The sequence below is a fragment of the Acanthochromis polyacanthus genome, chromosome 17 (genome assembly GCF_021347895.1).
Source record: "Acanthochromis polyacanthus isolate Apoly-LR-REF ecotype Palm Island chromosome 17, KAUST_Apoly_ChrSc, whole genome shotgun sequence".
Taxonomy (NCBI): domain Eukaryota; kingdom Metazoa; phylum Chordata; class Actinopteri; family Pomacentridae; genus Acanthochromis; species Acanthochromis polyacanthus.
In genome coordinates, this window is record NC_067129.1 from 3,862,760 (window position 1) to 3,889,750 (window position 26,991).

A 26,991-nucleotide genomic window follows, 5' to 3' on the forward strand; every position below is an offset into this window, starting at 1 on the left:
GACGTCCATTTGCTGTAAAGGCTGTATTTACTTCTTTTGCATTTAAAAATGAAACCCAAACAACTTTATTAGTTTCACAATATTCGGTTTTCTTGAAACATTTCAACTTTAAAAGCAACACTGAATCATAATGTGTACTACTTCAACATAATGTGCTCGTTTTCCTGTTTCAGACATATTTGCTTTTCACGTGCAACATTTAATTTTCTGGTGTCATATTAGATTTTTGTGCAATACATTTAATTTTTTATTTTTTTTTTAACTGAAAGCACATCGGCCAACTAGTGAACGAAAATTTGATTCTTTGCACTTTTAAATATAACTTTTGAAGTCTAGATGTTAAAATATTCAGCAGCTGAAAGTCAAGAGATTGATTTGATGTCACTCAGTTTAGTTTTTCTGTGGACAGGTGCAGTCGGACGTCACTAAAGTCTTTATTTTGTCGAGTCTAAAGGTTTCAGAATAACGACTTGAATCAGCATCTCCAGTCCACAGCTCTGCAATCTAGTGTGTACAAAAACAAAGCTATTTTTATTTACGAAAGACAATTTTGTGCATGAAGACTAAAACATATTCGCTTTCTTTTATATTACATAGATTACAAACTGCATGAAATCAGAGGAATCTCGTTGGTCCGCATTCAGAGCAAACACTGTTCACCCACCAAAACACAAACTACATTTAAAAAGTCCCAAACATTTTATTTTCTTAGCGTCATTTCACCTTGTCGTTTTATACTAAAATCATCAGCATTTCTTTACCTTTATATAATGCAGTCTTTTCAATATACAAGTATCAATAAGCATGATTAAAAGATCACAATGGCTTCGTTATGTCTGTGTTAAAGAATTTCCCATATCCTATTATATTAAAATATTTCATATATAGAGTCCGTATTTAAACAGAGGTTTAATAATAAAAAGTGAGTTCCCATACAAGGCAATTATAGAATTTAATCAGATTGGGAGTCTCATAAATTAAACAATCAGAAAAAAAAAAAGAGAAATAAACAAACAGAACAGCGTCGGAGGTGTTCTAAATGTCCAGAGAGGGAGAAGATGACGGGAATTTCTGAAGGACAGACCAGACCTATGAAACGACTTTGCGCTGCCAAATCCACACATTCGAGGCAGCGAGGCCGATCCGCCTTCAAACAAAGTTAAAATTTAACAACAGAGTCTACGGATTTGTTCAACACACAAATATAATGACGGTCAAATAAAAAGCAAACGCTCTGTCCTTCAGGTACAATATTAGAGTGTCGTTAGAGCTCAGGTGTGTACAAATACTCCACGGAACACCCAAAAACAGTCTGAGTGCTAGCCTTCCTCATGATCACACACACATACATACATACATACGCTGGACTTGTGTTAGTAAAGACGACTGTGCTTCCTGAACGAAAAACACTTCTGCTCTCCTGTACTGTATCTGAACGATACCTCGGTTAGACAGCATTGTTCTATGAGAATAAACACTGATTTGCTCAATCATTGACATAGTTAATCACACATTTCTTGCTTTTTTTCCCCCTCTAACACTTAATTTCAGCTGGGTAAAAAGTGCCAAATGATCGACTCTTCTCTGTCCGTTGCACAATTTGATTCGGCCGATGCCTCGCGTCGGTTTCGGCTCAGGTTTTCCTCGGAGATACGGTGAACCACAGCTGCAGATGGAGCAAGAAGCGTCCTTGAGTTTGCCTCCTGCGGTTTCCACACACACACTCATTCATACGCACACCCCATATACATATATACGCACACACGTACGCCGATCCTCTCTTAAATGTTTCCTCGTCTCCACAGTCCCACTGCTGGGCTTTATTTGGAGATCTGCTGCTGGAGGTGGAGGAGGAACTCGTAGTACGACAGGGCCGACGCCGTCCGGTCCTCGATCATGTTCTGCATAAAGTTGGCTTTCAGCTGGCTCTCGTCCCTGAGTGAGGAAAAAAAGAAGGAAAGAGACATCAGACATACAGACTTTATGATCAAAACACAGACTCTTATAGCCTTTTTTTAAAAACACATTTAATCCAACATGGTTAGCATCTCTGAGAAACCATTTGCTCAAATCAGAGTCTCTTAAAAAAAAAAATTAAACAAAAACTTTGGAGCTCCTCTGAGAAACTGAAAAGCCAAGAATAACTCAGCAGTCATGTGACAAAAACTCAAGAACTTTTTGGTTGAACTGCAGGCAGGGATTACACAGAGCAGACAGAAATAAATAAATATGCAAGTAGTAAAATATCTGTTATTTGGCAGGTATGTGGCTCATGACTGGTCTCACAGCCAAAGTGAAAATCTACTGGCACAAGTCGCCGAATCCATCCAGAAGAACCCCCACTTCACTCATTCTTCTCCATGAAACGTGACGCCCACCTGATGACGTGCAGCGAGGGGTAGAACGGCCTCTGATCCCTCAGCCAGCCAATGAAAGCTCTGGTTCTCTGTGACTCTGCAGTGTCCAGTTCTGGGAGCAGATGCTGTGAAGAGAGCAGTAGACGGGTTTTTACCTTCATCCAGCGGGCAAGAGTGTGATTCAGCAGATGATAGGGAATGTTTAAGCAGTAACATGCAGGTGAGAACTGTGTTTTCCTACCAGGTTTTCAGGCACGGCAGCGTAGTTTGGAACTCCCAGGACTTGTGTGAGGAAGTTGGGATGGCAGTTTCTTCCGATCCACAGATACATCACCTGTTGGGGCAGAACAAAGGGCATATTAAAAACAATGTACTAGTAAATATGAAGTACTGCAGCAGACAGCCGTCACCGTGGACAACTAAAGACCTCGTATCTGGGTGTTTGTAATTGAAGAGAATAAAGCCAAAGTTTGTACTGATGGATTTTACACACTTTTGTCAGAAAGATCGATCATAGGGAGTAAGGTTTTGTCTCCATGTTTATTTTTCCACGGTGCACTGCCCCATGTGCAACAGGGTCTGATGGAGTCTTGTGCAGGAGGTCCTCGGTTTACGACGTCCTCGACTTACAGCATTTCGTTGGTACGTCGCTCAGTAGAACTAGTTGGTGAGCAGAGTGGACGAACACTGTATGTACAGCAGTCACGTTGTTTTTTGGAAATGATGACAGTCATGTTCTACGTCTAATAGTGTCACTATGTCTGTTCCTGGATTCAACACACTCCTGTAATGTGACTGTTTTTAGGAGAAAACAAGCGTTGACCACCAGTGGTTTATTCAACAAACATAACAAATTAAATCTTGATTACAGTCCCATGTGCACAGATAGTGGTAGCCAGACACACAGCTGCTCCATCTCAACTTTTCTCTAGTCTGCTTGGAGGAGTCGGTTCCAAACATGCATCTGTGTGTCATATGGATGCATACGACTGGCCTTGAAGCACAGCTGCTACGTAAAGACATCCACACTGACTCTTACAAACCAGAGGATTTGACCAAACTTAGGTCACACAGACTCAAAGTGCAACACCGGCCTTTAGCTGCAGGTGCTGCTGACCTTGTTGTCTGTGTTAGCAGCTGTTGTGCAGTTTAGGAAATTGCTGAACTTCCTTTTGCCATTGCCGTTTTACTTCTGCAGTATTTTCTACAACTAAGCAACCTACTCTTTACTTCATGTTCACACCAGCACCTGCATGACCAACGGACACAAATGTTTGTATGATACGTCTTCACAGGTATGAAAGTGAGCTAAAATGTAGCCTCTGGTGTTAGCTTGTTTCTATTTAGAAACTTACGGTTCCAGTGTCCATGAGGAAAGCTCCCTCCCTGCTGAGCTTCTCCACAGACAGCTGCAGCACTCTGGGCTGTGGGATGGTCCGCTCGTTGATGTTCAAAGCTCCCTGAGGAAACAGAAAAGACAAGAAATGACAAGATTAGTGCTTAAAATAAGGAATCAGATCAACACACTGGCACACAAAATCTCAACTGGACTGAATCTAGAATTTTACAAAAAAAAAAAAAAAAAAACACCCTTTCCCTCAGAAACAATGTTTTTCATTGAACATGGATTTCTACACTTATCAGATAATCGTAATCACCAACAACATGACAGACTTCAAGAAAACTCCTCCCAGTTACCACAGCAGTAACAGAAATCCCTCTCCACTAACTGAACTTAGTGCAGACACCCAGGATAAACTTCAGCCCCCTCACCTCGTCTGTCAGATCGTCGATGCGGTACAGAGCAGGATGGATCATCAGCATGGCGTAGAGCAGCGGCTGGTACTTCAGCTGACACATGGCGAACACTCGCTCATCCAGCCTGGTGCTGGTGCCTGTCCTGAAGGCTTTCTGCAACACAAACACATGAATCCTGATCAATAATGGCTCCACGATGTGGTTTCTAACACTAGATCCTGGAAGCAGAAGCAGTTTCTGGAGAGCTGACTAGTTACAGCTGCAATAGAAAAACCGATTAGCCTTTAACTAATAAATTATTTGCCTGCTACAGTTACAGTTTGTGCAGTTCTTCTGGCTTCTCAAGTTAATATGTTCTGGTTTCTTATCTACTCTATGACATTAAACTGAAAAGATTTGCTTTGTGGACAAAACTAGACATTAGACAATTTGATTTTGAACTTTTTTTTAACATATATATATTTTCTGCAGGGTTTTTTTAGCCTTTGCTGTTGTAGATGGTGGAGAGGAGAGATGAAACATGGAGAGAAAAGTCAGGGAAGAACATGCAGCAAAGAGCCGTGATCCAGAATCGAACTGAGACTCCAGCCCCTGTTTATGGTCACCTGCTCAACCAGTTGAGCTATCTGGGTGTCCCTCATCGTTAACTTCTTGAAACAATGACTGACATTTTCATCGCTTTCTGACATTCTATAGATCTTCAAATAACAGAGAAAACATTCAGGAGTGAGATTAATGGTCAGCTGCAGCCCTATGAATAACTTTCCTGTACTCTGTGTTCAATAAAATACCAACAATCAGAAAGAAGTTGTAGTAGATTGATTTAAAACAGAAATTTATAGTAGAACGAGCATTTGGCTGGGAGTGTAGCCGAGGTGTAAAGACTGTATGATGTAAAAACAGACGACCTGTTTGAGCAGGGCGAGGATGTAGAGCGGGAACAGTCTGAGGCAGGCCGGAGCCAGCAGGCCGGGCTGCTGGACGGTCAGCACAGACTGGCGGTAAGACGTCAGCGAGTCGATGGCGGCGTTGGTCATCGCATCTCTGGCATCACTCAGACTGGCTGTTACCGAACGGTCCACAGCTGCAGAGAGAGAAGTCTTCAGATGTCAGCAATAAGACTCATTCTTTAAAGCAACCATGTGCAGAATTTATCATTTTCTCGAGGTAGCAACATAACACAGAGAAACACAGAGATCTCATCAATTATTAACCATACTAGAACATTTAGACGAGGTTCCAGCAGTGCCTGACTTCTAAGTTCAAACAAGGGAGATGTGAAGAGGAGATCACAAGTAGAAAACTGATTTGTGTATAAACCTGCAGGACTGTGTGAATGAATTGAATAATTCATTGTGAACACGAGCAAGATTTATGGAGAGAAATGCCAAAATGTGAAGTCACATGGCTAAAGGTTTGAAGTTGGTGGCATTATAAAGTGAATTGTGCAGAAAAATATGCAAAATAATCTGGCTGAATATTGTAAAACATTTAACCAACATTTTCTATTGAATCCATAAGGTTGTGCTTTTATTGGTGAAAAAAAGAAACTTTGTTTCCTTCGGAATACTTGGATAAAAATCTGATTTTTAAGACACGTTGATTATAAAAAGCTGTACATTACCTAAGGTTTAGGGTATAATTAGTGTAACACATCCTTAATGTGACACTACTGTGTATTTTACAGCAGTACGTTTAATGATGAGTTTAAGGACTGCACAAACATCATTCACACCGTAGTTGGCTTAAACTGTTTGATCAAATCAGCTCTCCTCTAGCTGAAGTCCATCATGGGATGAAAATGAAAAGAACTCTTCCGTAACATGTTTTTAAGGAAAGCAAAAACATCCGCGCCTGTTCTCAAAGTTAATGTCAGATGAACCAGGACAGACCTGACTGCTCAGTGTGCCGTGGTTGCTAGGCGACCACAGCTGTCGCCACTCATCACCATCTGTCGGTGCTAATCACACAGACGTGGATGAAAACCCCGAAAAGATTTTGAATCGGGCCAATTAAAGGATGATTTACTGTGACAACGAGGAATGATTTCTGAGTGCCACTTCGTACAAATTCGCGATTCTCCAACATGGTACGGACACAAACTCATTGATCAAGAATCTGGAAAACTCATGCAACGGATTATTACGTTACCTTCAGAATCTGACTTTAAGGTACATAAATCCACCAAATAAAACAAAGAGTAGGTTGTACCAAAGGAACAAAATAAATCCAAGTCCAGAGTGTCCAACAGACCTTAATACAAGCAACCTATGTGATGTGACACTGCATTATAATGTGCTACATAAAAAACACATCAACCTTCATACAATTCAAGAATCAAAGTAATTAAACTTCATCAGGCAAGTGATCATATTTGGTAACTTTCACACGCACTAAATATGGAGTCCTGGAACAGATTAAACTTTCTATTCTCTCCCAAGTTGGAAAAGACAGACTTGTGGCTCAGTCTTCTTCCATATTTGTGGTCGAAACGTCAGAACTATTCATGGTTAGTTGACCAAACTCACACATTTTAGGGTTGAGTAGTTGTGCTCAGTGGTGATAGATACATTTATTGGAATGCTTTTTTAAGGAACCATATATGGTAACTTCACTGACTTAATTTGAACATGAAAACTAAAAAAATTCAAAAATGTCACAAAAGTAATAATAAACGCACTCCCTAAAACATACCTCTAACTGCAAGAAATAATCATATATACTGGACGATACACCTACAAAATGAAACCTCTTCACTACAATAAAAAAAACAAAACAGTCATGTCAAGGTCATACACCCCAAAAGGCACATCTACATTACCAACAGGCTTAGTGTGCGCAATATGAATGAAATCCCTCAACTAGTTTCTGAGATATGATCCGGAAACAAAAAAGTATTTGAAATGCTTCACTATGACCTTGAAAATCAGGTCAAGGTCATGCACCCCAAAAGGCACATCTATACTATATAGAGATGGCCTGGGTGCAACATGAATGATTTGTAGCACGGCTGGCGGGGGATAAAAAGTCTTTTGTTGTCCAATAACACTCTGGGGATTAAATGTTGAATTTCAATGAGTTCCCTTTGAAGGGTTGAGGTAGTTATACATCTAATAAACTGTACAACCAAAATGACACATAATTCTGAAACAGTCTCGTCTAACGTGTTCGCTTCTCAGCGCTACTTGGTGCAGTACGTACCCATGCAGGCCAACAGTCCAGTCATGGCTTGAACATCAGCCCCGGAGAAGATATCCGACAGAGAATTAACCACAGGGAGACACAAAGTGTGCACACGGATCCTCCTCTCTCCTGTAAGAGAAAATACATGTCATTGAAACAGAAAGAGGCAGACCCGTCGTATTCGTAGTCTTATCTAGCGTGTGTGTGAGTGTGTTTGTACCTTTGCTGGAGGTGTAAAGCAGAGCAGCCTGGAAAGAGACGACCTGCATGTCGTCCAGGTTGTCCTCGATGGACATTTGAACTGCGAAGCCGGCGTCCGGGTTGACGTTGGGGAGGGACAACAGATCTGTGGAGCGGACGAAGAAGTTTCCGTGGAACGTGTGGATGGACAGACCTGCAAGGAGAGACGGATATCAATCACACTTTACATTCTAGAAGAATTAAATGCAAAAAAAAAAAATTATATTGACTCAGAATTCAAATTTTAATGCCAAATATTCATCAGGACCATTTTAATGGCTATAAGGGCTCAGCTGTTCATTAGTATTGTACAAAACTGATTAAAGAATCTGTGTGCTAAAATCTGATGAAGCTGATTGAGATGGGATATTTCTGCTGTATTCCAACATGTTATATTTCCCATCAATGTAGCTGCAGCTGCTCTATGAGGCATACAAACTTTGCTTTCTGATGCGGAGATTCGGGAAACGCCAGCCACGATAAAACAGAATTTCATTTAAGGTGGTAGTCTACCCTAATTTATTAAACAACTTTATTTTGTTATAATTTCTAAACAGTGCAACCAATAAACGCAAAACTTGGCACAAAGAAAGATAGATTTAGTAGAAGCATTTTACATTTAGCTAAAGTCTGACACATTTTATCGTTTCCATGGTAGCAACAGACTTGGCGAGATACAAAACATCTTGTGGAACAAATATCTTCAGATGGAAAATAGCTATAAACACCAAATGACTCCTTATGTTATTATGTATGTTTTAAGTAGACAGATTTTGTATATTTGAATGACAACCATGAAAAGAGTCATTTTTTTCTATTTGAGTAGAAATATTAGATGAAGTAAAAATCTGGTAGACTACCACCTTAAATGACAACATTTTAGTCCAGACGTTCAGTATATCTGAGACCGAACTCTGATGGTATTTGGAGGCAAGACAAACATAAACCAGCCATAATTATTCACATTAGAATACGTTTCAGAAGACAGGATAAATGAACAAAGATTAAAAAGGAACAAAAAAAGGCAACAAGAACAATCTTTATCAAAATCGAATAACAGTATTTTCTGCAGAACAACGCACATCTGAGGATTTATTTTCAACGAATATTTAATGTCTGTTCGACGGCCCACAGACCTTTGGTGCAGCGTATCCTCATGACAGCCTCAAAGCCAATTTTCCTGGTTAAATATCTCTTCAGATCCTTCTGGAAGCGTTCCACCTGAGCTGGGCTGTGCTGGTGGTGGTAGGAGGGGTAGTAGTAAACGCTCCCTGCAGAGTATCTGGATATGCAGCCTGCGAGAGAAACGGCAATAAAAGAAGGGAGATGAAGAAATTATGGAACGTTGATCTTATTTTTGACTTCATAAAACACAGACTAGTCTCCTCTGTTTACATCTGGAGTTAGAAGAGAAAAAAAAAATCAGATGCTTCTTGTTGTGTCTTGATTTCCTCAGAGGCTTTGTTTAATTTAAAATTAAGGAAAGCACTTCACAAATTGAGCTTCTGGAACAAGATTACGATTTGTATCTATACAGGATGGCTTCTGAGGCTCATACCAACCACAATTTGTCAAATATTTCAGAATCCTTATGAACTAGATTCTCCCAGTAAACCTGAATTGGGCCAACATACGCTGCACTGAGCACTAAACACGTAAATAAACACAAAAGGTCCAATAAAGCATCTTGTTTCTCCGTCTTTCATTCAGTCCGGACTCACCGAGCGACGCCAAGTCACAGTACTGAGCGCTGAGCAGGAACAGGTCAACGGCCACCTGCTGGCCTGAGCAGTCCAGAGCCAGCTTCTTGTAGAAGTCTGTCGCTGGAGATAAATGCTGGATGTCCTGAGAGGAAAACACGTCAGGCAGAACCATGAGCACAATAGCATCACAGCAGCTGATCATCATCTTGTCTTGATGCATTATATCTTCAAAAAAACGAAAAGTTAAACAAGTCTCTGGTCTTCTTTTATGAATAGCAGTTTTTCTTCTGTTTGCGCTGGATTTCTACTTGTCTTTTCCATCTTAGCTGACGTCTGGCTGTACTGGTTCTCCAGCTCTTTAATCCTTCTGCATCCTTCCTTTACTGCCCTGGATGAACCTCATCCTCCCAGCTCTTACCTTGGCAGATGCCCGCTGGTTGGGGTCCTCTCTGGACTGCAGCGCCCCCACACCGAGGTTGGGCAGCTGGGTCTGGAAGACAGACATGCGTCCTCCAGTGGGCGACAGCAGCTTGAAGGCTGCCTGCAGAGCTGAACCCAGGGCTGACTGGGTCTCCATCGTCTTCCCGAATAAAGTTGGCAGGCTCTTCAGCAGATCCTGCACAAGCTGAGAAACAAATCTGGGGCGTGAGTCTTATTTTCAGAAAGCTCCTTCATTCATGCTTAATAGTTTCAGAGCAAGGGTGATTTAAGTTCTCTGTCTAGTGTTCATAAATGACGACACATCCTAAATAAGCAGTGGTAATCAGTGCTACTTCCCAAAATAAAGTAAAGAAAACATTGTTACAATTCAGCTTAAAATTCAGAAATATGTGGGCTTGTTGAATTTCTTACCTCCTTGCATTCATTGAGGTTTACTAGAAGGCTGTCTGGTGTTGGTAAAAAGATATCTGTGGAGCACAACATTTGATTAATTAAGAGAATACAGTCATATACACACAGCGATGCAACAACAGTCACAATCGATCTTTTTCCACCTCTTTCCGGTGTGTTTTCAGGGGGAAAAAGTATCTGCTCTAAGGTAGGTATTAGGGATGTCACAGCAACTTCTGAAAACATGATGGCATCTACTTGCAGTTGTAATAGAAATACTATCAAAGGCAGCGTTCTGGAGATTATGTTTTCTCTGATATGTCAGCTGTGACTTGTGGAAAAAAGAAAAACACACCTGAAAAGTTGTGTATAGAGTCGTGTATCTGAGTCGATGATAAGGCACCAGATAAAAAAAAAAAAAAGTCAGAATGCAAACAATTTCCCATTGGAATGAGTGGAGGAAACACTTCAAAGTTATCTAAGCGGCTCAAAGACACAGATCTGGATCTGTACACAGAATTCAAGGTGAGAGTTTCCATTCAGTTAATGTTCAGTCTGCTGACATACAGCAATGTGCGTCTACGCTTCTGTTAGCATGCAGCAGCCTCTGAGGTTTACCTTAGCGTCTTTTTACATAAACACAAGAAGGATGTTGAGCACGAGAGACAGGCACAAAGCAGAGACAACTACATCTGAGCCACAGAAAATTTGACAAAACTTACATGAAAGTGCTCAGAGGGAAACTGGATGAGTGAAGTTCATAGCATAGTGTGGTTCGTTTTAAATACTTTACAGCTATATTCCACTCGTTTTTGCAAAAGAAATATCGTTTCATATATATACACAGCACACTATGATCATTTTTAATGTGCATTCAATTCTTTATACATCTGGAACTTGGCCACTGCAGAAGAAATCCACAGAAAGCTGAAAGTGATATCAAGACTTGTACAACTTTGCCGTTGCTACTGCCGAGAAAATTTCTGGTATAACAACATCCCTTGTCAGGTACTTAAAAACAAAAGCCCTCTTGATGATCGTTCCTCTAACAACTTTTGGACATTTAGAGATTTGAAGGTAAATGTTTAAGAAGTTTTGCAAAGTTTCACCCAAAGCAGAAGTGAACAATTCTCAAAAACGTGGCTGCAGTAAATTTGTCAAGGATACTGACCCAGACAGTTTGTGACCTTACGCATTTATTGGTTCTAAATTCCCGCAGCAAGTCTGCAGACAGCTGATGCCAAGTGGCTGTGATAATTAGACTGTGGCCTTTGCTGTCGGCTGCGTCTCACCTTCGATGTCAGACACGATGAGCATCTGAGGCTGAGAAAGCCCCTCCTGGAGGTTGTAGAAGTGGATGGTGCTGTCGAAGGTGATGAAGCCTACCTTTGTCCTCGAGTCTCCAGGAAGCCTGGGACACACATACAAGCTCTTCAGTAAAGTCTGCACTCAGTTGACAGACATGACCTACTTTCATCCATATGTACAAAGCCCCATTTTAAGCTCCTTGCACTAAGGCGTTATGCTACTCCACATTATGGCATTAATCAAAACAATGACAGAAATATATACACCGACCAACTGCTGAGTGAAAACAGGGAAAATTTACTTTGATTTACCTACACAGAAGGTCAGCCATCCATGTAGTTTAAAAGTATAAGGAGAAATTTGAACGAAGGCCATTTTTTCTGAAGACCTACAATAACTTAAAACTGAACGTTGTACATACGCATTGATGTTGTCCAGCAGCGACTGACAGAACACATTCAGGTAGCCCGTCTCCACTGCGTTGTGGGATACGTCCAGAACGAAGAGGTAAACGGCCGGCTGTGGTGGCCTCAGCTAGAGAAAATCAGGGCAAACACAAGCGAGATCAACAAAACGGCAAAACTACAATCACGTCTAGAGTTGACTGTACAATTTTAAATACTTATTTAGTGTATTTGTAACATGCTATATCACTTCTAAAACAGCCAGCAGGTGAATGATTACATCTTTCACAGGTCAATAAAGCTCCTGAAACCTACCATGTATTCTGAAGGAGCAATGAACTCGATGGTAGCGTTCTGGACCTCGGGCCTTTTGTGTGGTTCTCCGTATGATCTGCTGACTGGGTTGTACATAAACTCCTCTGGAACTACACACAAAGAAACAAAGCATGCAGGGAGGTTTTAGCATTAAGCACACTTTCCTGCCTGTGAAGAAAAAGCCCGACGGAAGGATAAAATGCATCCCTTTATGCAACGTTATACTATTACCCTGCTGCTGTCATAATAAAAATCATGTATTGTATTCAGTGTTTGTCCTTAATCTTGAGATTAAAATGTCTTCTTGCAGAGAGAGATGACCAAGCATGAAAACATTGCTACAATGAAATAATAACAACAACATAGACAGGCTAAGACATTCTCCAAATGATAAGAAATAATGCTAAAGTGTTACATAAGATGTACGAGTTTGCATAATTACATTTTTCTCCATTTGGTACTTAATGGAAATACTTGTTTTTGCTCTGCTGTGATAGTTTGGACTCTTATCAAGTGCCTCCACTGTTCTCCACACAGTAGCTCTTTCAAACCCTCCTCTCTCGCTCACCACTTTCCCCTTTCTTACCATCGTTGACCCGATAGCACAGGTTGCACTTCCACCTCCTCTGGTCCAGGAACGAGACGAAGGGGTTGATGTAGGTTCTGCAGGACCGACACCTGACAATGGTGCTGGATGTCACCACGGGAAGTTGCTGCAATGATAAAACCGCAGAACAAAAGCAACCTCTGTGAGACAAGCCCCTCCAGGCAAACTCATTTTCTTCTTCGCAGCTCATTGTGACCGGCGTTTCAATAAAGGCCGTCTTGTTGCTGTTCAAGTTGTGCAACGTCTCTGCTGTTTGTGTCCTCAATTAACATGGGAACACATGAAACTAACTCGCTGTGGCAGATTATACCCAGAGGTGAATTTAGTCAAATCCTATCCTGGAAAAACAGTGATAAGATGAATCTGTTTAATCAGTATTAATCGAGTGCAGCTAGCGTATCTAAATCTAGGATATAAAATGCTTGGTTGAAAGTCATAATGCGAAAACTTCTCCTGCTATGACATCAGTTCACATTAATGCAATAAAATGGATACAGATTCATAGCTATAAAGCTTGGAAAGTGAAAAGGAGAGACAAACTCATCAGAAAATGGCTCTGGAGCGCATTGTTCAAACGTTAGAACAGACTACCAAGGGTTAAAGGCTCATACTATCAACTTTTCTATATTATTCATGCTTTGTGAGGATTTGGTTCACTGAAATAACTGCTAGAAGTTACTCACAAAGTTTAAATAAGAACAAGAAACCAGAGTAAACAGGGGTCTGCTCCAGAAAGTCAGTTCAACAAGTTGTTAACTAGAATTAACAAAACCCCAACATTGGAGAGAAAGAGTGAAAATATTGTCCTGGAACTGAAGACTCTCAGTTAAGCTTGTGAATATTTGAAAAAAAAAAAAAAAAAAAGGAGAAAAAAGGAGAAAAAAGCCATCATCAGCAGAGCAGAGATGCTACAATTCACCATTACAACAGGAAAATAAAGAGCAGAGCCTCCATTCTGACCCACATATTTATGTTTGACAGTTGGTCAATAAAATCAGTATGAAGTTATATTTTACTCACCGCAAAGCACATACTCATCATTTAGCTGCTCTAAGTTTCTCAGTGGATGATATAGTGTTAAAATTTGCATCTTTGATACATTAACTATTCAAATATTTATCCAGTTGTAATCTGAAAAGGGCCAAACCACAACTAAAGTTGATAAACAGAGTTCAAAATGATAAAATGTTTATTTAGAGAGCAGTGACCTTGGAGTCTGACCCACTAACGGTGATATTTTTGGATTTGCAGCTGAATAAGTGCCAAGGACACACAAGTTATGAATCAGTCTACTTTACATTTAAAAACAGTTAAAGCTACATTTTAAAACGAACTTTAAAACTACGTTTAGTCAGGTTTTTCCAGCTGCACTTCAGAAATATTCACATCATCTGACATGGCATGATAATATGACAGCAACGTCACATCATCTGTAAACAACTCATGATGTCGTGCATTCACAGAAATGCTTTCCTAGTCCGACATCTTTCTATTCAGACTGTGAAAGCAGTAAAGAGTCTGCTGAAGCCGCTGTGTTCACCGTGTTAATCCTTTAAACTAACATAGCAACGCCGCTTTCATGTTTACACAAGATCTAAGAAAGGAGATTCAGCAACTCAGAATTACAAGAATACGTCAGTAAATGTAAACAAAGTGACGGAAAACAAACAATAAATATCAGATTGAGGCGTTACCGAGAGGTCTTTGAAGGGGTGGAGCAGCAGGCCCAGCGGCATCTTGGCTTTGTTGAGCAGAGACTGAGTCTGAGGGATGCTGGTCAGTGTGCAACGGAAAACCCTGGAGACACACAAACAGGAACAAGTTCAGTGGAAACAGTGTGTGTACAGATGAAAATCTAACCGCACAAAACTATTTGTTTTCACTGTAAGCACTTAAACAGGGTTGTAAAGCTACACTGCGGATGCATTTTAGCACAATTTAAAAAACCAGCACAATTTAAATTTAGTATGAAACAGAAGAGTAAACACATGTCAGTCACAACTGTAAAGGATAGTCAAATTAAAGTTGCAATAAAGGTAAACCTTTGCTGTATTAGTCCACCATGACTTACTCCGGGTTGCAGTTTATCTTCTGCAGATCCTGGGGGAGGCAGGGTGTCGGGGCAGGGACTGGGGTGGGTGGCAGCAGGTTCCTCTCCTGCAGCAGGTTGACCACTCTCAGGGCCTCGGGGGTGCTGGACTGGAGGCTCATGGCTGCCAAAGACGGGCTCAGCTGGGCCGGGCCTGGGCCACCAGGTGGCTGATTGAAGAGAAGCAAACTATTGAGCTGTGCATTTACTAAAAACTGACGAGAACAAACTCATTTAGTGTGGATGACGACTCATGCTTAGACTGACCAGTCTAATCTTTTGTATTTGGTCCATAAAATTGATCCTTTTCTGAAATTAATTTCCATAGTTTATTCACTTCCCTGTATTCACAAACTTAAGTCGTACATTTTTGCGTGAGATTATGAACATTGCACCACACAGGGCTTCAGTAAAATGTACATTTAAATGTCGTCAGTTATGCCTCATATTTACTTGTTTTATGGCACTTAACCAGGTTGTTTGATGTACATATTCTCACCACACCTCAGCAGCATGATAGTTGCGTAGATGAAAATCAACTAAAAAATAAGCTGCTTGTAAACCATTTTTAGTTCATTTTATTTTAGAAGAAAAATTCTGACAAACTACTGTCATGAGTTAAACTGACAACCAATGACTGTTTGTGACAAAAAATGTAATGAAAATCACAGATTGTTGGACTGCAGTCCTTTAATGAGGCGTTTCAATTCTGTAAACAATCAAAGCATACGACACAAACAAAACAAACTGTACGTCGGCCTTGTCAGATTTCCATCAAACCACCACACGGAGAAATGTTTTGCTTATATGTGCGTGACAAACCAGCAAACAAACAGCGCATGCAGAGCGTTTTAACGTCGCACAGTAGGGTGCAACTCTCCTCTCACCTGCTGGTATGGCTGAGGTGCTTGAGTGTAAGGCTGCGTGGCGGCTTGCATCGCAGGGTGCATTGAGGAGGTGCCATGGGGGGCCGAGGTGTTCTGGTACCCGGGGGGCAGGGAAGGGTAGTGGCCCAAGTGCCTACCGGGGGGTCCAGGCTGAGCGAGGCCGGCTGTATGAGGAAAAGGAACACATATGAGCTGGCAAGAAATCAAACTCGCTCAGTAGCAGGGATCACTGGAGAAATGAATCAATTTAAATGCCAAGGCCAGATTCTTTCTATCCACTCTGTTCATGTTTCTTACTGTGAGCAAATCCCATAAAAAGCCCAAACCTAATAATACCTAAATCAGATTTTAAACACTTTGCAACTTCCTTGCTCCTCTCAGCAACCCCTTAACCCTCCTGTTGTCCTACGGGTCGAAATTGACCCGTTTAAAAGTTTGAAAATGTGGAAAAAATATAGATTTTCACAGTGAAACTTCTGATGTCCACATTTTCAACATTTTTGGGAAATCTTTGAACATTTTTTAGTGGAAAAAAAGAAATGCTAAAAATGTTTCTTAAGAACATTCACATAAAAATCAACCAAAATCCAGCGAAATTCGCTGGATTTTGGTTGATTTTTTATGTGAACATTCTTAAAGAAAATATTAGAAGTTTTAATGATATATATGTAATCACTTTAGATATTTTTAGGATTTTTTGGAAGATTTTTTCTCATTTTTTAAAAATATTTACTATAATTTTCTTGTCACATTTGGGGGATTTTTTTTTAAAAATAAAACTTGTAAGGGAAACGTTTAAGGAATATTTGGAATTTTCTTCCTGAAAGTTTTGCAAATTTTCTGATTTTTTTTTTTTGCTGAATTTCTGGATTTTTTTCCAGACAAGGAAACACTATTTTTTGGTGCCCATAAGTGAGGACAACAGGAGGGTTAATAACGACCAGAGGCACTGCGGTTGTGAGCGAATATTACTCAAACAGGAGTAAATCGTGCATTTTATGGAGACAATTTTCATCTGCGGATTAATACAGACTTGGCGGCTGATGGGTTTTTACAGCAGCACAGTGGATGAGGGATTGGCTCAAAATAAACAACAGTGGCAGTGTTTTATGGTAATGAAGGAACACGTCAGCCAGTGCAGTGGTTTGTCTCAAATGCACAAGCTGGCACCTGAACACATTTCAGAGCTACTCTACCTCAAGGCCTCTTAGAGCCTCACACAACAACTGCTGTTTACTCTTCGACAATCGAAAGGGAGGCTGGGCGTGTACAGCAGCAGCTCAAAAGCTTTGGAATAGCATTTCCACTATTCAATCAAATGCTTCTCCTCTTCTGACACTTAGGAAAATTGCAAGATGTTGTTGATGATGATGTACATTTTCAGCAGCTTATAGTTGCTCTTAGTGGTCCCAATATTTCATATCAACTTTATTTTTCAGAATTTGATCTTGCACGTTTTCCTGTTTTGTGTATATTTTTGTCATTATTTGTCTTACAACATGTTCAGCCTTTTTAAAACCTGTTTTAAAACATGACTTGAGATGAAAAGAGTTTTCAATACTTCCTGCGAATCAATAGATGTGTATGGCACAGAGATGTTGGCTACTTCAGCTTCAGATAGTAACCGTTAAGAGGAATAGTTCATTGTAGATTTTGTGCTTTTCTTGAGGTTTGCCAATGAATCTTTCATTGAGCTGCTCCACAGAAAGACTTAAAAACTCTTCCGTCCCTCGTGCCATCAGGTTGTATAATGCAGCCACTTCAGGGAGGAGCAGGAGAGACTGATGCTGGTCCTGAACTTTGTTTTTCAGTGCCTTAATTTTAATTTCATAGCACCTTATGGAGCAGCACTTGACTTTTTTAATGTTGGATTTATTTATTATGGCTGTTGCTATTTGTCTTTTTAACTTTATTTCTATTTCTGTGTTTATGAATGTGAGCAACGGACTATTGTACAATTTCCTTCGGGATTAATAAAGTATTTATCTATCTATCTATGATATAAAAACAATTTCATATATTCCAAGGCTTGTCCTTTAAAGCTAAGAAAATGAAAGACATGGAATGTTTACAGCACACCAGAGCTTCACTCCTGAGATATTTTGGATTGAGGCATGTTTACAGAAAATATACTGATTTCCAACGGCACATCAGCTTTGGTGTTCGAAAATAAAATGTAGAAAAGCTTTGCCTCCTGGAAAACCTCTTAACAGGACCGTGTACAGCAGCTACACACTGCACATGTGGCTGAAAAAGAATAGAGTGTGTGGCAGAAAATGGCCTTACCCATTTTGTTGTCAACATGATTATAGCTGTTTGATGCTTGTGGGCCATTGCCAGCCACGGCTCCTGTTCCAAAGCAAACATAGACACAACATTAAGATTTTTAGTGACACTTTGCAAAACGCCATCTCTGACGCAGAGTGCTGACCACAGATGATGAATGTAAAATGAAATAAACTACCATGCAAGGTATGTGCAAGAAGGACACGAGGAGGGCGTCACTAAAGCATGAGGATGCTAATTACACAAACTAATAGAGTTTTTGGGGAAACATTTGTACTCTGGTGCTTCTAAGATGTTTATTCAGAGAGTCACATGGGAGATATGGTGATGCTAGATGACAAAGACGCAAAAGAACTACCAAAAAGAACTATTTGTTACCACTTATGCTAAAGGAATACCCAGTTACATAAGCATAAGGTTACAGATCTTAGAAGGCAGAATCTTGACTAATATCTTTAGACAAGCTTTCTTATTTCTAGTATTGTTCCGTACAAGGAACAGCTTGAAGCTCAGTGTCGGCCGATTCTGTACAGCTTCGTATTTGTTGTCAAATAAAGGGATGGAAAAATAAACAGCGCGTCCACAGATACAACGAAAAAAAGCAAAGAGGACGAGATGGGCACCACAGCACTGACAACATCGAACAGCTAATGACAGATTTAGTCACACCTGGACATTCAATATCCCCCTCCTGGCTGTTGGACTCAGCAGGGGGGAGAGTGCTGTTAACAGCCCCCCCACACTGAGCTGGCATGTAGAGGAAGAAGGGAAGAAAACAATGGAAACTGATCAGAACAAAAACAGCCGGCTTAGAGAAAGACAAACGGTCACAAGTGTGAAGTGATACAGCATCATGATCATCACAAGCAGTCACTTTACACTCAGCAACCACAAAATGCTTGAACTTCACATAATAACTGCCCTTTCTGTAGGAGTAAATGCTGCTATGCTGACTTTGACCTCCAGCATAAAACATACCCCTTCCTGTCTGTCGAAAAGGAGTCTGAAGCATTAACTTTCCCTAAGTGACTGGATTCATGTGAAGCCTGTTCCATTTTCATGTTTGCTTCTGCGAATGCTTTCTGAACAAACTGGGGGTGGCAGCATTAACACCACTCAAAATCAGTCAGCCAGATGATAAAAAAAAATACAAACTTACCATCTCCTTTGGGTGGTGGAGGTGTGGCACTGGCCACTGGGGGTCCAGTGGGAGGCGGTGCGGGTTTCATGATTGGTGGTGGGCCAGTAGGTGGAGGTCCGTATGCAGCCCTGCCTGGTTGGTAAGCGTTGGGAACCATGGGATTCATTGGTGGAGGTGCAGTGCCTGATGAAAAACAAAATTTATTTCTGTAGCGCTTTACAACAGCCCAAAGGGTGAACAAAGTGCTTCACAGTGGAAAAAGAAGAGAATAACTTAAAACGATACAATAACTTACAACAGGACAATCGCATTCACACCTACAGGGAAATTTAGAGTAACCAATTAACCTCAGCACATTTTTGGACTGTGGGAGGAAACTGGAGTACCCAGGGGAAAGCCACGCATGCACAGGGAGAACATGCAAACTCAATGCAGAAAGATCCCAGGAAGGCCGGGAGGCAAACCAGGGATCTTCTAGCTGCAAGGCGAAACCGCTAACCACCAAGCCTCCATGCAGCCCGTAAAGTATACAATAACACACACAGCAATAAAACAGGACTAAAATATACATCGATCTGAAAGAAATAAAAGTAGTAAAGTTTCACCATGCCGCTAGGTATTAAAATCCATTTTAAACAGGAAGGTTCTGAGTTTTGATTTAAAAAGACCAAGGTCTTTCAACAGCACTGATGTTGAATGAGTATATATTTTACTGATTTATCTCTTGATTTCTTATCTTATTATTCAATTACTCATTTAGAGTTCAAAGTGTGACAAACTGGTGTGCAATGTTTGTTGGAGATGTCACAACCACTGATAAATTGGCACTAAGAACATAAAGAATAAACAAACAAAAAAAAGATCGTTTCACAATATCAGCACAAGGAGGATGCAGCCAAACACACCTAAAGCTTTTCTGACACAGAAAATAAAACAAACTCTCTGCAAACTCTCACAAAGAAACTGGATAAGTGAGTATTGTGAGACAGCATTGTTTGTTTATATATTTGAACTGTTTGCCACAGTTTTTTCAGAATTTTAATATTGGTAAAGTGCTTCTCACACTTGGTCCATTTACTACTTGCATTTTGTTCCATATATCAGCTGCTAGGCACTGCAGCAGAAATGTCACCATTTTATTTTTTTAGTGCAATATTATTGTAAACAGTAGTGTCTTTTTTAATGGTTGAAAGCTCCACTCCAGTACACCAGTACAGAAACAGATTCGCTGATTTTTTCTGTGGTAGCAAATGCCACATTTCTGGAAGTGGAACCAGAGATTACTATTCATTTCTGTTTGGAAAATGACTTGTACGACTGTTAAATTTTTTCTCACCGCTGTGTAACTGCTTCAGTGGTAAATTCTGCAACACCTTCCATTGTCTCAGTGAAAAAGCACTATCAGTGACATAATTTAAACAGCATTATCACTTCTACAATTACGCTAACATTACTGTGCTGTGTAAAACAACTGTGTCCTCTTGGTGCATATCATGTACAGGACAGATATGAGGCATCACAGAGGTGCTGTAACACTATAAGCTCTGAGTACTGGTGACAACAGCTGGTGGCACTACTAACCCAGCCTGCTGATGTCAGAGCACTGACGCATCAATGTCTGCCGTCAAACCAGCTAGTTCAGGCCTGTCTGTACTTCAACAAACTCCTTGATAAACTTATTGTTCAGTGAAGGCAGCAAGTATGTTCAGTTTTGTGCATAAGCCGTGCATGATATCAGTTTTGATACATAGTAGTCACGCTGTTCACTGAGCAACGTGTGCTAAAATGTAGTTTATCAGGTCGATGATTTTTACGTCACCGAGTCAAAAACGGCTGACTTTAATATGTAAAAAACTAATTATTCAAACATTTCTAAAGAAACGCTTTGTCAGGGATGTAAAGCAGTACAGACTTAGGTGAATGAAGCTGCATAACAAGGACTAAAATGATAATCCTCTTTGCTTCACATTGCGCACACTGCTGTTTTGCATTTTATACAAGCACTGTCCCATTTTTACATGTTTCTAAAACTTTTACATTTTTTTTTTCTGACAAATATTGTTTGTGACCTAATGGAATCATTCTAACTAAACTGTGAAAGGAAAAGAACATTGTGAATCATGGTTTGGAGGACATTTTAAATCAAGAAATCGGTTATCAGTGTAAATATCTCCACTGTGACCTAATCCTTTTTTCTGTTAACTCTTTCTGCCACTGCCAACCACTGTATTGGTCAGATACATCCTCACGGTCCGAGCTAATCCGGCCATAAAACAGAGATATGCTGGTAACATCACAAGACCTCTGCAACGACCGCACTAGAAAGTTAAAGTCACAAAATGCTTTAACAAATCGTTCAATCACTGTGGTCACAAATTACACAACCCACTTCTATCATGCTCAGATCACGTAACAAAACCACTTCCTGTTGGTCCACAAAGTTGCTGAGATTCTCAGTGAGTGGTCTTTGACTTCTGACACGGCAGTATGAAAACGCTAAAAATGCCTGAGAGCTCAGGTTATCAGCATTTGGGGTTTACGAACTATTTAAAAATGCATCAGAAACTAATGACACTTAAATTATGTCATGATGATTCAAATGAAATAAAAAAAATTCTCACGTGAACTTTGTACAAATTTAGAGTGAATGAGTTTCTGTGCTTGGGTAGCAGCCAGATGCAGCAACCAGCCAACATGTTCAATGCAGGAGCAGAGGGCAACGTCCAGCTCCAACAAATCACTATTCCAGATATGCATATCTGCAGCACATGTCAGTGACTGAAGAGAATGACAGGAAAGAAGTCAAAGTAATGTAATCCCATTATAGAAAAACTCTTAAAAGGGAATGGTGACATAATCTGTGTTTGCTTTGTAATAATAATTATAATAATGAGGAAATAAAAACCTCAAAATTAATTGCCAAAAGGTCACTAATCTGTTTTACTGAAACTTGAATGGATGATTCATTTTTATTGATATGACCAAAGGCCTGCTTGCATTATTAGTGTCTCATTGGCTACAGCTGGGAGTGGTTGCCTCACTTCAGTGTCGCACTTTAATAACTTTCAAAGTGAACTGAATTGTGTAGGTACAGTGGCTGTTCACAATTACGGCTTTCAGTGGCTCCTTTGTGTTCTTACCTGGCTGACTGTATCCAAGCATTGAAGTGGGGGGCATCCCTGGGCCCGGGGGTTGGGTGACGCTCTGGGACACGCGGGGCGGTGGAGCGGTGCTATAAGGTGCCGATGAAGGTGGTCGCGGCTCTGCTAAGCTTGCAGCTGGATTCACATGGTTTGCCACAGGGCCGCGGGGAGGTGCGCTAATGGAAGTGGGAGGCCCCATTGGTGGGGGAGCTGTGTTGTACTGCCATGCTGGAGCCATGGGCTGCTGAGGGTTTGGATAGTAGCTACTAGAAGACACGGCAGGAGGAGGGGGTGTGGCCTGTGCAGGGGGCATCCTGGGACCAGGGCTGGGGCTGGCAGACTGAGGAGGGGTATGGGAAGGGGGACCGCTCAGTGGAGGCCTGGGCAACAGTGGCTGGCCCAGAGAGGATGGGTAGGACGTGAGTGGTGGGCCTGGCTGATAGGAGCTGACTGGGGGAACAGGCTGGTATGGTGCAGAGGGATAGGGTCCAGGACCAGGGGGTGAGGGAGCTTTGGCCTGCATGGGGTTGTAGATTGGTTGGTGAGTCATGCTATAACTGACCCCTGGCAGCTGCTGCAGGGCAACAGGATTCTGTGATGGACCTGGAGACCAGCAGAAGGAAAAAAATACAGACAGGTTACTGAATGTAGGTCAAAACATTACAATTTCCCCTGACAAAAACAACACACATCCAGCTATCAAAATTACACTAAAGCCCTTTCAGATGTGCTGATAACTCTGAAAATGCTCTGGTAAGGTCACATGACAACTCCATGCTGAACACTTCTCTTTCTTTCAAACTGTTCCCCAGCAGGCTCACTACAGTGTTGAGAAGAAGGCTGTTGGAGTCATTCTTGTGCATCAGAGGCCAAAAGTTTCACAGGGATTGCAGCTCTCTAGGTTACAGTCTTGTCATGCTTGACCAGACTCATTGTAGAACATTTCTGAAAGGTAGCCTTATGTTCAAAAGCTCGGGAGCATTGCCATTAGCATCCCTGACAGATGAAACCCCCATTGTTACTGACTCAAGGCCTGAAAGGGGCTTTTGTTTGTTATTCGAGTGTCTTTTAATTAAAGGAATTCGTTGTGTTGAAATCTGTTCAAAAATGGCACGGAAAACTGATGGCACAGTACTGGTAGTGACAAACACTAAGTGAAAACCACTCAGACCCACCAAATGACCAATGAACTGACAGCCCAAAGTCTAATCTCTTTACTTGGATAAATTCATCATGATCTGCCTTCAGTAATAGAGCGTGTGGGGCTCCAAGTCAAGTCTGACCTTACTGTACTTGCACAGGGATGGAATCAGCAAGTTCTGCTTCCAGTGGAAAGTTGTTGACGGGGGGTGTGTGACTTCCAATCGCTGGGCCATTTACAATCGTCGTTAACAAGCTATCATTAACGTCGTTACCATTGCGCGGGAGTATCAGCAACAATAAAGTGTTCAAACTTGAAATGAAATCCGCGGATCCACGGTAAATTCCCATCCCTGAAAAAAAGTGGAATTCCGTGAATTCACGAAAAAAATCACATCCCTGTACTTGCACAGTAGTGGTATAACACTACTGACACGATTACACTATTAAAATACTTTGATGTATATTGGGTAGACACCAGATTAAAATGTGAAATTTATTTCTCAATTTCCAGAATCTCCACTCATCAACAGGAGAAAAGAGATGTGGAATTCATATCTAATAATTATGACTAAAAGAAGAAATGGGTCAGAGCACAAATTCACATCAACAAGTGTTTCCCAAATTACAATCCAACAGATGTCAGTGCTTAAACTGCAGCATCAATGTGTTGCTGTCTGTGCTCTAAATGATTACATAATGCGAACAGATTCACTACTATCCACTTAGTCCTCACTACATAACAGGCATCGCAGCTAAGTCAGCAGAGTGAGAAGGGATTAGAAAGCAACTCCTCTCAATGAGCAAAGATAGAAGAAGGAACATAATCCACCTCAAATCTTTGTCCTTCCGGTGAGCAGGGAAATTGTAAAACCTAAAGCTCCCGTCAGTTAGAGCTCTTGTCCAATCAGAAAGTGCCTAATGTACACTCAGACCAGTCAGCCAATTAGCAATTTAAAAGCTACAAAACAGAAAAAGGAAGCAAGCTTTAAATCTAGCAAATAAAGATGAGTGGAAATACAGATTTGGGGATGTGAATTAGAGCAAAAGTTAAAGAAAAACTGAAAAACAAAGAACCTTTAGAGACCATTTTGCAGTCATTCATAATGACACGGACTGTGACAGGTTTGCAACAGTGAGCCTTTGTCAATGTATATCTTTAGATAGCAGTGGAGGAATACAAGTCCAACCATAAAACTGATAATTCTACTTTACATAGGAAAACCTTCAAAGAGGAATTACTTCAGTTATATGCAATCATTATTGAGGGTTCTTCATACTCTTAAACCTGTAACTGCAGTAATGCTTTCTGCCTTCTTCTGCGGTTAAACACCTCAAAATGACATGAGGATACACAAAGACAGCACAGAACGGCAGCTTTAACTGATTACGAGTAATGCAACCAGTAAAGTTCTTCCAGTCATTCTCATTGTAACTATTAGCATCACTTACATCAAGTGGCTGTGTGATAATACTATACAAAAAAATATAGATCAGCTCCTAAAGGATATCACTGAAGTATGCTGCTATGAGAAGTTTACAGTAGGTAGGTTCCCTGCAGTTAGATTCAATCTTAAAAATTGTGTTACTATATATGCAACACCTGTGCAAACACTTGAGACATTTCGTTGTGTCAAAATATAAATGATGTACATCTTCTTCTTCTTTTCCTTTCGGCTTTTCCCTTCAGGGGTCGCCACAGCGAATCAATTGCCTCCATCTAACTCTGTCTGTTGCATCCTCTTCTCTCACACCAACTACCTTCATGTCCTCTTTAACCACATCCATAAACCTCCTCTTTGGTCTTCCTCTAGGCCTCCTGCCTGGCAGTGGGAAACTCAGCATCCTTCTACCAATATATTCACTCTCTCTCCTCTGGACCATCTCAGTCTGGCCTCTCTGACTTTATCTCCAAAGCCTCTAACATGTGCTGTCCCTCTGATGTACTCATTCCTGATCCTATCCATCCTGGTCACTCCCAAAGAGAACCTCAGCATCTTCGGTTAAATATAAATGATGTACATACTTATGACTGTTGGCGATTATTTAGAAAGATCTTTTGTGGTATTTGAACTGGTAAATATCCAGATACTCTGTGTTAAGACTTTATTTACAGGCCCTGTTCTGAAAACTTATCACACACAGCTTTAGTGCCACGCTTTCACGGTTTGTTGCTATTGTCAGAAACGCAGTGCTTTCAGATTTATCAGGGCTCAAAGTACAAAGCTACATTAACAATACTGAACGGCCCATGTGCTCCAAGAGAGACAGTACTTACAATGTAATGAAAAATCCAGACCCTTTTATCTACAATGTTAGAAAAAACAGCTGAGGCATTATAAACATCAGCTGTTTCTTGTGCACAGACCGCTCCTGGGAAGGAGCTGATAAAAAACCTTGTGAAGGCTTTTGTCAGCTGTCACTGATTGCATTGGATTGTTTTTGTTTGTGGGAACATGATAGAAACGTGTGAGTAATTTCAAACTTTAGTATACAATTGCTTCAGGCTGGAGAAACCTCTGATTTAACATATCTGGATCGTTCCCAATGTGCCACATGTACAGCAAACAAGTCACAGCTATTTTATTTAGCCAGCTTAAAATCTCTCTTGCATCACAGCTACTGCACTAATACACATGCCAGTAGGATTGTTTACTGGCAAACGAACTGCACAGTAAAAACCCTAAGGTGGAATGTGTGAAAAATAACAAGTTAAAGCTCGTTAGATGCATATAAAATGAGGGGCTGAAGTTCTGGCTCAGCTAACAGCTTGAAGACAAGACATTAGCAGTATGCCCGCTGTGTTTACTAGAAAATGATGGCACAACGAAACATTTGTCTTAATGATGACCAGTCTGCCAACCTGTTGGTTTGCCACCTCGACCAACCAAAAGCAGCAAACATTTACTAAGTTTAGACATTTCGTACAGCATGTATAGCTAGCGCAGTCACCTTAAGTCAGTAAGATAACATAGGTCAAGATTAACCACAGTTATCCTGGCGTAACCATACGTGAAAGCTCACCCTTACTTGGCTACCTTACGTTACAGCGTTACTAAGCAAGCCAACGAGCTAACAGTTACCACTTAGCCGCACATCCAAGATCCAATAACTACGTTAGGCGAGTTAGCCAGCGCTAGCTACTTCACCTCAAACTAACTTCACTTGTATTTAAATGTTACTCACCGTTTGCGTACGTCTGTCCCGTCCCGGTCCCATTCTGAGAGTTGAACCCCGCGGTTGACATCTTGAAATAGACACCAGGATCTAATTTAGAGGTGCTTGGTTGGCGAAAAGCTAGCTGCGTCTTTAGCTAGCTAACTAGCTGGCAAGTCGCGGGGTAACGTTTAACCTGTGGCTCCGACGAGGTGGCGTCGAGTCAAGGCAGCGTCTAACGGGGACGTTTCCTAGTTTCCTGAAAAGTTGATTCGGCCACTTGTTGGCAATCACAGGGCCATGGCTATTACCAAAATCCCCCGTTCAACTACCAACGGGTGAGTAACGACGGGGCCTGGTCGGAGTAATCGTGTGAGACGCTGCCTTCTCCCCTTTCACCGGAAGTTGGGATCACCCAGCAGGATCAACGTAAAAATCGTCGA

The 26,991-nt window shown here is 41.0% G+C and overlaps 1 protein-coding gene across 2 annotated transcripts; it reads right to left on the bottom strand.

The window, feature by feature from the left end:
• Nucleotides 1-483: 483 nt before the first annotated feature.
• sec24a (SEC24 homolog A, COPII coat complex component) lies at nt 484-26,976 on the bottom strand. 2 transcript variants are annotated; one of them, XM_022214256.2, is made up of 24 exons: nt 26,579-26,976; nt 22,250-22,855; nt 19,128-19,292; nt 18,638-18,715; nt 17,969-18,031; nt 15,683-15,846; nt 14,778-14,965; nt 14,401-14,503; nt 12,686-12,812; nt 12,100-12,209; nt 11,802-11,914; nt 11,365-11,483; nt 10,094-10,149; nt 9,660-9,866; nt 9,260-9,383; nt 8,675-8,833; nt 7,519-7,692; nt 7,317-7,427; nt 5,024-5,199; nt 4,131-4,268; nt 3,713-3,817; nt 2,599-2,691; nt 2,379-2,482; nt 484-1,935 (listed from the first exon to the last, which is right to left on the bottom strand). In XM_022214256.2, the coding sequence occupies exons 1-24, from the start codon at nt 26,637-26,639 to the stop codon at nt 1,821-1,823; spliced, it is 3,459 nt and encodes a 1,152-aa protein (XP_022069948.1). In that variant the 5' UTR covers nt 26,640-26,976; the 3' UTR covers nt 484-1,820. The 2 variants fall into 2 exon arrangements, with proteins under 2 accessions (XP_022069948.1, XP_022069949.1); XM_022214257.2 differs by lacking the exon at nt 18,638-18,715.
• Nucleotides 26,977-26,991: the final 15 nt, after the last annotated feature.